This window comes from Brachionichthys hirsutus, chromosome 24 (assembly GCF_040956055.1).
Source record: "Brachionichthys hirsutus isolate HB-005 chromosome 24, CSIRO-AGI_Bhir_v1, whole genome shotgun sequence".
Lineage (NCBI taxonomy): Eukaryota > Metazoa > Chordata > Actinopteri > Lophiiformes > Brachionichthyidae > Brachionichthys > Brachionichthys hirsutus.
Window position 1 is genome coordinate 1,743,159 of NC_090920.1, and position 14,581 is coordinate 1,757,739.

At 51.4% G+C, this 14,581-nt stretch overlaps 1 protein-coding gene across 1 annotated transcript in view; it reads right to left on the reverse strand.

Annotated features, from left to right (window-relative positions):
• LOC137912249 (nck-associated protein 5-like) overlaps positions 1–13,682 on the reverse strand; it is a 57,640-nt gene extending 43,958 nt beyond the window's left edge. Inside the window, exons 1-3 of the mRNA XM_068756599.1 lie at positions 13,658–13,682; positions 13,008–13,069; positions 5,225–5,298 (exon numbers count right to left, since the gene is read on the reverse strand). Coding sequence (XP_068612700.1) covers positions 5,225–5,298; positions 13,008–13,069; positions 13,658–13,682 — 161 coding nt within the window. The remainder of the gene's footprint in view (positions 1–5,224; positions 5,299–13,007; positions 13,070–13,657) is intronic.
• Positions 13,683–14,581: the final 899 nt, after the last annotated feature.

Genomic DNA, 14,581 nt, shown 5'->3' on the forward strand with positions numbered 1-14,581 from the left:
CGCTATGGATGCGATGCCATTCTAAAGTTTCCCCTCCTGCAGGAAGGAAAGTTCTGCGGGGACGTGGGACGCGGAGACGTCTCCACGGCAACGGCGTGCAATCTGCAAAAAACTGCTGTGGTAAAAACGTTGCATTAACTGGGCCTCTCTTTCATCACGGAGGCGCCGTAACGGCCCGAAGGCGCTAAAGCTGAAAGGAGAACACGTTAAATTATTGATGCGCTGAAATATATGTGGCGCGTTAAGACGATGGCGGCCCCAGATTGAGCCGCTTTATGGTTCCGAACAGTTTAGCCCGTCGCAGTCGATCATATTTTATGGGTTTATCGTATAATTTAACGTCCGATGTTAATCTCACACCGTCGTGTGACTGAAGAAGAGCCAGAATTCCAAACAGGGTTTTCCGGTGTGCTCCGAGCCGAGCGGCTCAGACAGTCGGCATTCCAGAGTCGAGCCGTGCTTCTTTTTTTTCAAAGGGGGAAATGAGTGGATTATCATTTTTAATGACTTGATAATTACTCTTGACAGACAAGAGTAATCGCACCGGAAACCTTTGAGTTCTACGATGATGCCAATCAGCTCGAGGTAGGGTGGGGGGGGGAGGGGCATCGGCAGGAGGTAGAGCGTGTTTACCCAACACAAGAGCGTTCAAGATCCAAAACGCCCAAAGGGATGCAAATCACCTGATGGCTCACGAACTACTGTGTGTGTGTGTGTGTGTGTGTGTGTGTGCTGGCAAGCATCTAAATGTGTGTCATTTCACTTCTGAACTGTGTAATGCAATGAAAAAGCCATAATGCACCCCCCCCCCCCCCATCATGTTTCATTAAGCCGGAGTTTGGGGAGGGAAGGGGGCGGAGTCCGGCGAGACAATCATCGCCATGCAGGAGAGATTTTGCTCAAGTGATTGAGACTGGAATGAGCAGGATTAACGCTGACGCCGTTTTGCAAACCTTTTAATTAATCTCCAGTAAATCTTCAGGAATTACTGAAACATTCCTGCTGCAATTACGGCGCATAAGTGGAGCCATTATCCCGCTAACTTAGCGCTATCTCACACCGTTTACTGCAAAACAAAAGCCTGTTGTTTGCACACAAGGAGGCCTTTGTGTGTGTGTGTTTTTTTTTTTCCATAAGCGTTTATTTATGCCTTTAAAAAAAGGCTCAATAATGGTAATGAAGGAAACGCTGCACACAAACGTTTCCAGGGATGGTGGCGCTGCCATCGCCTGGACGTCCTCGACAACCGGCGACTGAGACGAAGCTAAAAGCTGCGACAGTCGGAAATAATCCCAATTATTGGCGTAAGGAGACAAAAAAAAAGTTACCCCGACAGAGAAATTGCATCATCAAAGAGCCACAGGAAACCGGAATGTTAGGAGTTTCGCCCCTTCCTGTTTCCATCGAGATGTGAGGGCATGTTTTCCAAAGACCCCTGAGCTGGAGGGGAATTTGCACGGGTGCAAGCGCCGAGAATGAAATCAGCCGAAACCCCACACAGGATCCGTCAACAATGAAAGCCACACAGGATCCGTCGCTCTTCTTATCTCAACGTAGTGGATGTTTTCCAAGTCGCTGACTTAGTCAAAATAACCGCACGCTTTCATGAGCACAAAAGGAGCCCTGGCACATTTCTAGATAGGCGATCGAGATAAAGCAAAATATATATATATATATATATACATTTTCATTCCGCAACTGCAGCCAAGTTAATAGACCCGAGGACGGCGAAAATATTCAATTATTTCAAAGTTGCAGCAGACAATGCGGCTGAAATCAGATGAGCAGCGTTCGATTCTGCGAAACCACAGTTCTCTTCTACTAGCGCGAGTCGTTCTCGCAGTCGTGCGTCTGAGAACTCAGACAAAAACAGCAGCGGCAAATTAGCCATTAAGCACAAGTCAATTGCTGCAAGGAATTCGGATAATAGCCCATTTAGTCCAAATACTAGGAGGACGTATTACAAGTCCAATAAAACACAGCGTTTTCCTAGTTGTGAAACCACGGCGTCCCCAATAAAAGGGGTTGATTACCAAACGGGAACCGCAGAGAGAGGTTCGAAGTGTATCAGACAGCTGCGGAGACTTCGTCCTCGACCTTCCGTGCATCAGGCGGGCGACCGAAGGCGTCCGGTGAGTGACATGTGGAGACGGAATATCATATCCCTGCCAGGAAGGGCTCTGAAGTGACCTTGAAGCAGCATCATTAACCCGTTCGGCGAACTCGTAAGCGTTATAAAACCATCTGGTCCCGGGGGGGAAGGAGCAACTTGGCGAATCGGCGTCGTCGTCGTCGTCGTCCCACTAATTGCGACGGGACACTTTAGGCCACTTTGAGCAAAATTCGCTTTACAAAAGGTCTGCTTTTGAAATTCCTCCAATGGCCGACGGTTCCAGCCGAGGTTTGGTCGATCGATTTACTCTGGAGTCCGGGGCAGCAGAGTGAGTCGTAATGAATGGATTCACTTCAGAGGGAACACAAACATACTTTGGGAGCGCATTAGATCTCTTTGGAGCTTAGCATGATCAAATTATTGCATTAGGCCGCTCAACGTATCCACTTAAAGTTGCAACGCGCACGGCTCTCAACCACGGAAGCAGAGCCTGGGGGGGGGGCGGCGTTGGGCGGGAGGCCGAGCCCTATCCACCTCTTCATCGGCAAAACAGACCTCGCCGCATGCTTCAGCGGAGGATTACAAGCCTTTCATCTCGCACAGGCGCCTTTGAGGCTAGGTATGCCTTGTAGCAGCATCAGCGAGGTGTCGATGTCCGCTTAAGACTGCGTGGACATTTCCCTGCATTCGTGTCCCCGTATTTATTGATATTTAAGGGGAGAGTCGCTCAAAGCCTTGGACTTCTTGATTATAACTGATCTCAAATCAGCTGCCAAAGGATCGGGAATTAATGGAGAGCAAGATTCAATTTTCGCTGCAGACTCCGGAGATGCAAGTCCTATTACCTGTAATCCGTCAGATAAACGCCAACCTGATCCAACCCCTGCTTTCTACGCTGGCCTGGAAGCGTTGGTGACTCTATGAACATGACAAATTGCTTATCGATCAGCAGTTGTCGCCGCTAATGTCCTTTCCGCAAAGGGCTGCAGCTGCAGCTGCTTCACGCAACATGTCCAAACTCTATGGATATCCCATTGCCTCCCCCCCTCGACGCCTCCCATCCCTCCTTGGCGCGATCAGTCCTCCAAGGTGTGGAACGGGACATGGAAAAGCAAAACCTGCTTTGGTAAGCAAAGAAAACGACGCAGGCGAGGCCAACGTTGGGCCGCGTGACCTGGAACTGGCCGCGCTCGACCCACGAGAAACAAGGAGGAAGGAAAATTCAAGGGGAAAATAAATCAAGAGAAGGAAAATGGGTGGAGGCAGAGATAGAGAAGAAAAAAAAACCTAATCTACATTGTTTTAATCCACAGGGAAGATTACACAGTCACATTGACACAGCAGCTTGTCGGAAGGAGGTCATGCAAACTCACTCCCTGCCCGCCATGCGCTTTAACTCGACAGAGCCTCCCTATGTCCCTCCCACACATCTGATAGTCAGCTTTAAAACGCTTTAAAACAACGTTGACGTTGTGCTGTGGAGCCTTTGTTCCCGTCTGTCGAGGACGTTTTCGCGTTGAATAGAGCGAGCGGGAAAAGCCCTGACCAGCGTCCCGCTGGGATGTTGTGCTCCATTGAGCGGCGATGCAGCGGCAGAGTCCACGCACGCACGGTGCTTCTGTTTCTGACACTTGACCAAAGGCAAACCCTTTGCACTTGAAAAGTGGAATTGAGATCTAACCGGTCAGCAATCAATAATTCAATCCAATCAGCAGGGCCGTCCAGGCGGCATCCCTATTGGTTTGTTCACGTAGAACAGACTTGCTCGTCAATGAGGTTATGCGAAGTTTCAACTCAGAAGCCAGATTGAAAACCGGTCTACAGTCAAGGACAACTCTTTCCCTTGGGTGTCAGGTTTTTTGGAATTCAGATCGCTGGGCGTTCATTTAATCAGCTTATTTGATATAAGACCCAACTGTAAAGAAGTACTCAGGTTTAAAAATAGCCCATAATTCTAAGACACTTGCGCCTCACTCGTATGGTACAATGAATGCAGTGGGTCATGGGTCACGAGGAAGGGATGTAGAGAACGGCAGGAACGTAAAAATACTTCCTCTTTCTCCTCTTGGCTGATTGATGGGACCCATATTCCGATGGGCGGCTGGAGACTTCAGCGACGTCGTGAGGCGCTGCCTAATGAGGGAAGGAGGCACTCTTTAACTTAACGCCTATGCTTGAGCCGAACAAAAGCCGTCACAAGGTCATTAATCGCCGTCGCCCAACGGACACTGAAGAAGTCAGTTCAAATCCAATCTGGCGGGGTTTTGCTTTGGTTTTCGTCGGACCTTCTAATCTACACTGCGCAGAAGTTCCTGCCCTGGATCGGTATTTATGATCTGGACTTGTCTTCTCAGGTTTGACATCAAGCCTTGACTACTGCCCAGATGGTTGAAATGTCCACTGCGGTGCAAGTTCATGGCTGTGAACCCGCTTCTTGGTGCTCTGGTCCAACACGGGTCAGACGCAAACAAAGGCATGCAACTCTCACAAGTCGCGCCGGGGGGGGGGGGGTCTTGCAAGGACGATCCGCTTGTCTTATAAAGTGGGGTGGGTCATTCCTTTACACATCATTTCCTTCATTAAGGGGCGTCCTAGGTCTAGTAAATGGGATGGTCAGTGGTCATCCATCGTACCCTGAGACCCCTACCCACGACCCCTCGCTGCTAACTCAGGGGGAAAATTACTTTGAGCTGTGTGGGGGGGGGGGGGGGGGGGGGGGGGGATACAGCTCCATTGAGATGGAGAGAGGGTTGTACAAAAGAGGGTGAAGTAAAAAAAATTGTCTGTTTTCTGTGGGAGCCGTGCATCACTGCACGGGATAGGATGATCGAAGCATGGACGGGATGAGGTCATTCGATCGCCATCGCCATGAGCTCTCCAATCCCATTGTCTCAACGGACCTCAATGACAAATGCTCTCAGTCAACCCTGCACCCACTTTTTAGGGTGCTCCCAACACCAAAAGCATTTCTCAAGTAGGGAGTACAAAGCTTGTCTCGAACTCGAACCAAACTACATTGTCCCGCTGCCTCTGGCTGGGAATGGATCGCAGGCAGCTGCTGATATTCCTTGGCAATAAAGCATCTGCCTGATAGTCTTAAGGACTTCCTACCTTCGGACGTGTCGCCGCTCCTCCTCAAGCTGCTTGAGGAGTTCGTCAATGCATTTGTTGGCGTCCATGTACTCCTGCAAAAAAAAAAGAAAAGAAGTCAAAAGTAAATAACGTCGTCAGCGTGCAACGCTAACACAATGAATAGAGACTAATGGGGAATGTCCGCCAAGGTCTTTAGCCAGGCTAGTGTAAGCTGACTGGACTGTGTATTTCCTCCTCTCTGTTTTCATTAATGTGTAAAAGAATGGCAAAAACAGATCAGGAGCAGTTTTGAGGAGGTGCCATTAATCAGTTTAGTCTCCCCCCCCCCCCCTGCTCATGTGTAAATCCAGAAGCACCTCTGGGTAACTTCTAACGGCTGGCCCAGAAGCGAGCCCAGCTGTGCAGCGTCCGCTGGGAATAGCCGCGCACTCGCACCACTGAGTTACAGCGTGGACGGAATGAGCTAAGGCTAGCAGCAGAATGGAGAAACCAGATGTCGGGATGTCTTGGCAGAGGCCTGATGTTTTTGCCTCTTGGCGATCTGACTACACAAAGCATAAAGGAACGTTGAGCTTTGTGCATTTTTACTGCAGCAATCTGGGTTTTTCTTAAACGCCTCTGGGTTTTTTTTTTGACAACACTCTCAGATCGGTGTGGTCTTGGTTTAAGCCCAATTAATTGAGTCTTAGCATGACAGGTCACGACACGCCTCCTGGGTGAATGGTTATCTCGATGAGGCAGATGCTTTGCATTGATTTCTAGACGCCCTGTTCGTGTGGTCAGAGAGTCTAATTGAATGAGGGGGGGTTCTCATGAAGAGGTCACCAGGGCAGGAATCCCAGTCCAGAGAGAAAGCAAACATCGGTGGTGAGATCCTTATTGTGTGTGTTCGAATAAAGACTCCTGGAAACTGCAGCTTCCGGCTTCTGTCCACTCGATTCTATAATCAGACAAAAAAAAAGAAAAGAAAATGCATTTCTTGAAGAAGAATATTCTAAATGGCGTTGTGGCTGATTCAGACCCCCTCGTGACCAACGTTCAGACTCTGACTAGACTTTAACTTGCAGCCTGGACTAAACATGCATCCGGCCAAATGTTCCAGAGCACATGCTGCCGGCCTAAATACAGCAAGCGCGCTTGTTTGGCTCCTTGCTCCTCCTGATCCATAGCATGTTCTGCTTTCTCCTAGAAAGGAACGCCAAGACGGTGCGGAATAAATATTTTACTTTTGGAAGGCAATTCATTGACAGCATTGAGCAACGCTGTCCCAAAGGCGCTAACCCTTTGGCGCTTGTGACAGTCACGCGGCAGCTAATCAATGGGGAAAACCCCACGATGTGAAAGTAGACAAAAAACTGTCCGGGGGGTGAGATTTGTCTTTGCTACCACCGTTAGCAACACGGTGGCGTAAAGACGAGTGCCACCTCACGAAGAGGGAACCTTCTCTGCGAAAGCCCCCCCCCAATCAGGGGAAATATTTACTGGCCGCATCGAGCACAAAGCAAAGCTGTCGTCACGCCGACCTCTCTCCTGACGACAGGCCACCGAAATAATCCTCAGAGCACATGGCGGAACGCGGGGAATGCGACATGCTTGTTGCCACGTGACGCGGGAGGGTATTTAAAGCAGAGATTTAAAGCGCGACTCACGCGCCTAATGACGCATGTTGCATCTTCCCTATCCCTGACGGCTTTACGGCTTGCGGCGTTCCCGGGAGACACGGGCAAGTCACGTGCAAACTGACTTTATCGGAGGCATATTTTCCGGACTGGGGACTCGTCACATCCCAACAGTTCCTTATCGGGGTTAACGTTTCCCCGAAAGGGCAATAAATCCATCTATTTTTTTTCTGTCCTAATTTAGTCGATCGCGCCTCAAATAATTCTTTATTTGTGGAATTCTGCAGCATTCCATGGCATGGACGGAGGCAATAAAGAGTCGGAAGGGTAAACCCTGGCCGGTAACGTGTTTGCTGATGCTGCCGCTCCCTGACCGCAGGTCCTCCGCCGTGTTCATCCGGCCATGTTTTCTCGCGGGTAAGAAAGCGAGATAAGGAAAGCACTCAGAAGCCGCCGAGGGAAGAGCCTCCCGCATCGTGCACAGCTCGAGTCCCACATCCAGCCCCTTCCCAATTGCTAGTGTGCTTAAGGAATTTAAAAAAAAATGCACCGCCAAGCAGAGACAAACACACAAACGTACAAGACGATGCAATCTGTTTCCGATTAGATGCCTCGTGCATCCACCGGAGTCTCGCCGGCACGCTCAGGCCTTTCACACGTTGCAGATTAAAAGGGACGGAAACCCATCCCAGACGAGCGTCTGGTTCTTATATAGACCTCTTTGGAGCTGGATGGAAAAAGCAAATAAACCTTAAGCCCGATAAAACTCTGACCTCTATCCTGCTGAGGTCACGGCGCTGCAATGAGTTCCCTCCGTCACCTTGATGTGTGCACAGATCAGACGCTCACGCCGGAGCTGCTGATAAGACGCCGCCCCCCGAGGCGTGCAGCCGCCGCTTTGAGCTCCAGGAGCCTGGCAGACAAGGCCGCGACCTCTCAAAACTTCTATCGCCGCACCTCAAACGATGCAACCGACCTCTTTATGCTGCCGTACGCCCGAGCTGCAGGTTCTGACGGAGCGGTCAGGGTTATGCATACAGAATCGCAAGATGTCTTTCTGAGTGCATTTTTATGGCACATTTTTGAATTACAAATGCGACTCTACTAGGTGTCACATTAAAGATGTTAGTCTGGGCCTCTGGCCATCGACACGAACGGGCCTGCAGCCAGCGTACAATGAGACCGTATTGGATGCCAGCGTCATTCCCAATGACTCCGATCCTATCGCAGCGGGGCGACGCCCTAATCACGGTGACTAATGCTTCCCTGTGAGTGGATCTCGCCGGCCTGGGGTCTGCTCGGATCAGGTCTCCAGCCGCGGTTGAATCCATTAGTCTTATCAGCACGTCTTGAAGCTCGGCGCTGATCCTCCGCGCCGCGGTCGTAACTCAACATCCCAACGGGCCTGGCGTGACGGCATCAGCGCCGCCATCGAGCGCTCGTATCCTGCAGGCCGCGATAACTCAGACGACGTTTGTGGCTTTTTATCAGCGGAAAGGGCGACTGCTCGGATTAGCGTGTGATTTTTCATGTGTGTGTGTGGGTGGGTTGGGGGGGGGTGGGGGGGGTCAGATAATGAGATTTGCATGCTGTCAGGTTGATGGGTAAGTTACGGTCTGGTATCAGGGGGTGGCTTGTTTTTATCACCCTGCGATTACGCACCATGAATGTCATTGATCCTCGTGATGAAAGAGTTGACGATTCATGCATCTGTTATTTGCTTTGGCAACGCCGCACAATAAAAGCTTTTATTTATGCCTCCGTCCATGCCCCCGTTTGTTCTGGGCTCCTCCTCTGCCCTTTGGGTTTGACAGAGCGGCCCATTCATCGCCTGTTGGGAACAGTAGCAAAGCTGTTCCCGGCGGTGGGCTTTCCGCAGGCGAGATCTGGAAGGGCAGCCCCAGGGACGAAACGCACCGGCTGTGGAGCGGCTGTTTTAAAGACTTCCACGGCGCTGATCTAGCCAATAAGGCGATTTAAATACGCTTCCTTTGCCTCTTCAAGGCTTTTCAGGCGAATGTTTACATCTGCAAACACAAAAACAGGGAGGGGCGCTTGAGGAATGGCGCTTTTTAGCTATCAAAACAAATACGCTGCGTGTCCATGCTGGTACGGATGTTTCCAGACAGGATGGGTCGCTAGGAGACATGGAGGGGGGTCGCCTACGCATCCCGGCCCACATTTGACAAGCCTGATGGGTTTTATTATCAACTTGGGGCCAATATTCAGCCAGGTGTACTTGAAACGGGAAGGAGGGTCGGCGATGACAGAAATGGAAAGGAAAACCTGGACCTGGCAACCCACGGGAAAACAGAGATGCAAGAGAAAGAGTCAGAGAGGCGATGGAGACGAAAGCAACAAAGGACGTCAACGTTTGCAAAGAGGATAGATCCTCCGCTGACAGGCAAACAAAAGGCAGAGAGGAAACGAGGGAACGCCAAGGGAGGCTTGGTTTCGCCTCTCCTCTCCTGCCCTGACCCCCCCGCCGAACGTCGGAGGGCCCGCCCTGGAACAGCCGATCGCCTCCACGCTCCATCGTCCACACATCAGCGATGTCTTTTTTGGCAAATTATCGACGATGTAACACCATTAAACCCAGAATCCAAGCCACGGAGCGCCGCAGAGGAGCCCTTCGGAAAGGCGAGCCCGGGCTGATGCTAAACAGGTGTCGGCGGGTTCGCGGGGGGGAAGCCGGGCTTCTGTTTGTGTAGGCCTTGACAGACGGGCGCCACACCTACAGCGACGGCACACTGTGGGCCGGACCGTTTGCCAATCACGGAGCGCCGACTGTGTTCCTTCATGGGAATTAAGGCGCATTATAGATTGAGGAAAACGCTCTCGGGAAGGATACGTTCGGGATTATCGGCGCCGCACGGCTCGCTTCCCGGTATTCCTGACAGTTTGACGGTGCGCTTTGTGTCACTGTGGCGCCAAATCTTTCTTCGTCTCGGCTCACTTTGTCAGGCCTCCCGACCTTTCGCGTGCACGAGCTTCATCGTAGCTTCTCCTGCTTTATCCACAGGTTGATTTATTGATGGGGGGGGGGGGGGGGGGGCTGTCCGTTTGGCGGAGTCGGCCGAACCAGGTGCCGGGCAGATGTCGATTTAAACGTGGAGGCATTCCATTGCCACATTAATGTCCGCTTCTGATTTGCCTTTCTCTCCATCTTCCTCCCTGTGGAGGGGAAAATGAAGGACCCCCCACCCCCCCTGAAGGCGTGCAAGGAACCGTAACCGGGGGAGGGAATGGTGAGAAGGACCCACCTGTCATCCTCAAACCCACCTGTGCCACTCATACTTAGCAGATCCACATTTTCCATCTACCCTGACAGCGACTAAGAATGGATCAGGATACGGGGGGGGGGGGGTTAGGGTTAGGGTTAGGGGGGAGGAATTTCTTCTTAAGGGCGGGGGGGGGGGCAGGCAAAGGAAGAGGAATAATAAGAAGGGTTGTGGTGACTTTTGACCTCTTTGGCGAGACCGACTTCAATGATGGTTCCTTTGGTCATGAATAAAGCAGGAGCGGTGTTCGTTGGGGGGCATCCTTGTGTGTGTGTGTGGGGGGGGGGGGCTTGTGGCCAAAGGGTTGTCTGTTTGAATCCCAGGGTCAAATATTGCCAATGGGTCGAAGGTGGATGAATAATGTTGCCTCTGATCAACACGGGCAGGCAATGGAGATGCCCAAAACGCCTGCAGTCGATGACCCCGGTGGGTGGGCGGGGCAAATCTCAGCCACGCCCACAGGCGTTGCTGTAAATGAGAACTCGCCTTGTTGAATGTTCATCGTGGGCACTTTTAAATTGCCGAGCCTTCGCTAAAACAGATGCAAAAGTATCCCAAGGTACCCAGGGAAAGGGGTAAAAGGGGTAGACGGGGTAAAAGGGGTGCCCTGCAAGCATTTGCAATCGGCAGATTCGCATGCATTTCACGGATTGATGCAAGAAAAGAGCTGCTGCGTATTTCAGGTGGGGGGTGGAGTTGGTGGTGGTGGTGGGGGGCTCTTTACAGCCAGGCTGGAAAAGAATTCCCTAATCGTCTGGGGCCAACCACACACTGTATTTACTCAGCTAATGGCAGTAAATCCTCCTTATCATCTCAAGTGGAGTCTTATTTTTAGCGCCCGTATTTGTTTTATTTCTTCCAGATGGGAGCCGGCGAGGAATCTGACATCGCCGCTGTTTCTCCTTAAAGCCGCGCACATGTGGTGACATCAGTGGACTGAAATACCCTCTCCCTTCCACGGGACTCTTTGGCTCGCTGGCCGACGCTTAAAATATCAAATTGAATGTCAAGGGGGTCTATCCAGTGAGCAAATTTGATTTTCAGCGACTTGGATTCATCCGTTATTTGCCGGAGCTATTTTGGGAAACGCGATCAGATAACAATGCTGTGGGAAAATGCTGCAGAGCCCGAACTCTCAGCGGCGATTTGCTCTTGCAGTGACAACCCTGTTGAATCTCCCTTACTTGTTTAACCGGATTAACCCCTTCATCTCTGAATGAGCGCGTTCTCTAAGCCCCTCCGAAGCCATTCCTCAGCCGGACCGCTCCGAGCGGCTGATTGGTTCTGAGGGGTTATCATCTCTCAGATGCCCTCTAGCCCTGAACGAATGAGGAGTTGCATTATGGATGTCCTGCATAATACCCAGCCGCACAGAAGGCCTGCTAGAGGGCTCGGCATTGTTCCCATTGCGGGTCAGAAGTCGGACTGACCGCATTATTCATCCAGGTTAACATAAAAGATTTGTCGTTTTGCATTATTTCCGGAGTGCATCTGACCTCGCGTCTGTTTACCGTAGAGCTACCAGTCAGCAGATTGACGTAGCTTAGCGCCAGCAGTGGGGGTGGGGGTGCAAAGGTTAGCCCGAGTCCATCCGAAGCCGACGCAATCTAGATTCCATTTCTGCACAGACTACACTGCCATCATTATTGTTTGACCTCCAGCGGAACCATTTGCAGAGATGAGCTCTCTGTTTTTTTTGGTGCTATGCTAAAATGCTAACCTTGAAGTCCAAGGTAAAGGAAAGCCATCAGGAAGGACGTCCTGGCGTTCCAGTCGGCTGCTTGTCAAGAAGCTGCTGCCTGATCGCGCTGATCGACGAGGCCCAAAAGGGACTCGCTAAGTCCGTCTGAATAGAAGCCCGATTCACGCCTCCCCCACGACGACTCATAGGAGGCCCATTTACAGTGAAACGTATCCCGGCACCAATAGGCGCCACGCTGGACTCGAGCCATTCGAGCAGAAGGGGAGAAGTGGGTCGGGAGAGGACGCCTTAATAATGCACTGATTCAGCTGGTGCAACTCAAACGGAAGAGAGACAGGAAGGAGGGCGGGGACAAGGCGAGGAAATGCCTCCAAAATAAAGCATGTCCTGCAAAATGATGAGAATCCCAAAGAAGCGAGCGTAATGAAACAATCATACGAATGTCATTTTCCCTGGAAATGTCTTGCTCCTGCAGCTGTGGAGACAGATGGATGTTGGGCCACGGCTCGATAGCCCCGCTGGCTGCCACGCCCCCCCCCCCACAGCGGCCCCTCCATGACCACACACAAAGACGCTCGTTGACCACTGACACCACAGACAATCATCCCCCCCCTGAGGGTCGAGCGGCTTTGTGAAAGGCGCCCCTCATTCAACGCCGCTCACCTGAGGCTCAGCACGCCTCATAAAGCCGCAAGCGGCGGCTGTGGCGTCCGGCCACGGAGAGAAAGAAGCCAGCGGGGGAAACTCGCCGAGCGCCCATAAAGCTGAGTTATGGACTCGTGAAAGGCATGCAGATCCTAATGCCTCTTTGGAAAGTGATGGAGACTCAATAATGTGAATGGCTCCAGCTCGCCGGATGACGCACACGGACTGCACGCAGCTGATATCGATCCCTTTTGTACAAACAAGCCCGCCTTGTATCGAGAGAGGCCCGCGTCCGATTGACTTGAGGACTTGATTTGGACGCTTCCAAGATAATTGAGTCGGTTTTTCGCCGAAACCAGTCCCATGTCGTCCGTCCTTCATGTGGATCACATCCCGTCAGCACAGACGAGGATGAAACTGAAGGGTTTTTTTATTCAGAATATAAGTAGATCGACAGAAATGGCATCTTTCTAACGGCGCCCCCATCGGGCAGCTCCCGCATGGATTTCAGTCTAATCACATTAACGGTTGCGCCCCCCCCCCCCCCCCCCCACCTCTGTATTGATACTTGGCATTTCAGCCAATGTGGCGACGACGGCCATAGCGATGGTTGGCCCTGAGATAACACAATTCGGCACAAAATCGCTGACGATTCAGCCGCCGCTGATGCACACAGAGTGAGATCAGCACTGCTCAAAGACACGAAGGTCGTACCCGAGCATCAATCGGATGTGGAGAGCTCGACCGTACGCGATCCCGTCTCGCTGACTTTCTCTCAGAGTGGAAGCGCCGGCTAGCATCAGCCGCAAAAGCTTCTGACAGAGCGAATTAGCCACGTCAGACAAAATCAGTCCGGCCTCTTCTATAGAAAAGGACAGAGGGCCAGAGGATGCTCGGGCCGGGGACCCTGCTGGGGCGCGACCAGCTGGAGCATCTGGCGCTCTCCTCTTAAGCGGTGGCTGGCAAGCATAAGCACATTTGAAACAATAAATGTGTGGAAGAGAAAACTCAAACGATGGCGATTAAGCAATACCCCCAAAGAACGCCAAAGCAGATTAGCCTGGACATTTAGAATTAGAGTCATTCTGAAGTCTTTTTTTTTTTCCTTTTTTGTCCGTCAACGTGTTCCAGGAAGTGCGGCAGCGTCTTCGCTCTCATTAGCCAAAAACCAAAGTGGCTCCTTGCTCTCCGCTGAGCAACGGACCTGCCCAGAAACCAAAGTTGTGCATCCGCCATAGCATGAGTAACAATATGACCTCAATATTTCGGAAGCGTGTTTACACGTCTGTTTTGGAGCTGTGGTGGCGGCGACGGCGGCGGGAGGATAATCCATGCAAAGCTCTGAATCTGAATTTCGGCTGTTGAAAGCCAATAAGGCGCTATCAAAACGAGGGCAGAGTTAATTAATCATCTCTGCTTCCTTTTCATGACCCTCCCATGACTGTCCCGGGGGCTTGTTAGGAAGGCAGGAGGGTGGTGCAGGTTGCAGCTGGGGGGGGGTATTAGCATAAAGACGGCTGCAGCTCTGCAAGGCTGGTGCAAAGATCTCAGGAACAAACAGGAAGCTGCCAAAACCTGCTCGATGAACTGACCTCCGCCACTGGGATTTAACCTTTCCGAGAGTCGCCCGCCTCCTTTTGTACGCTAATTCGCTCGCTAGCAACAAAACAGATGCCCGCTTGTCGTTGAGGAAAAGTACGGACATTTCAATCGTCCAAGCAGAACCAGAAGTCATATTTTTGGTCACATTATCCCTCCATCCCTCCATTTTCTTACAACTTTGTGGGTCCCGGGAGTTGCTGGAGCCGATCCCAGCTTGCTAAGAGCGCATCGACGACCGTTGACGCACACGCTCACGCACTACGGACAAATTGGAGTAAATCAATTCACCTAAATTGCATGTTTCATTCTCATTATTAGCTTCAAATAACGTTTTAAATGCGCTGACGCACGGGGCAAGAACGCAGTGTCTCTCACACCTCGCCCTGAGACGCAACTACTTCGTCCCGTTTTAAAGACGCAAGACGTCTCGTCCTCAGAACCGGCTCCAGTTGGGCTCCATCCTGGAATTTGGATGCCGCTGCAGACAGAGCAACTTTCAAATCGGCATTTATAGAGCTCCCATTAC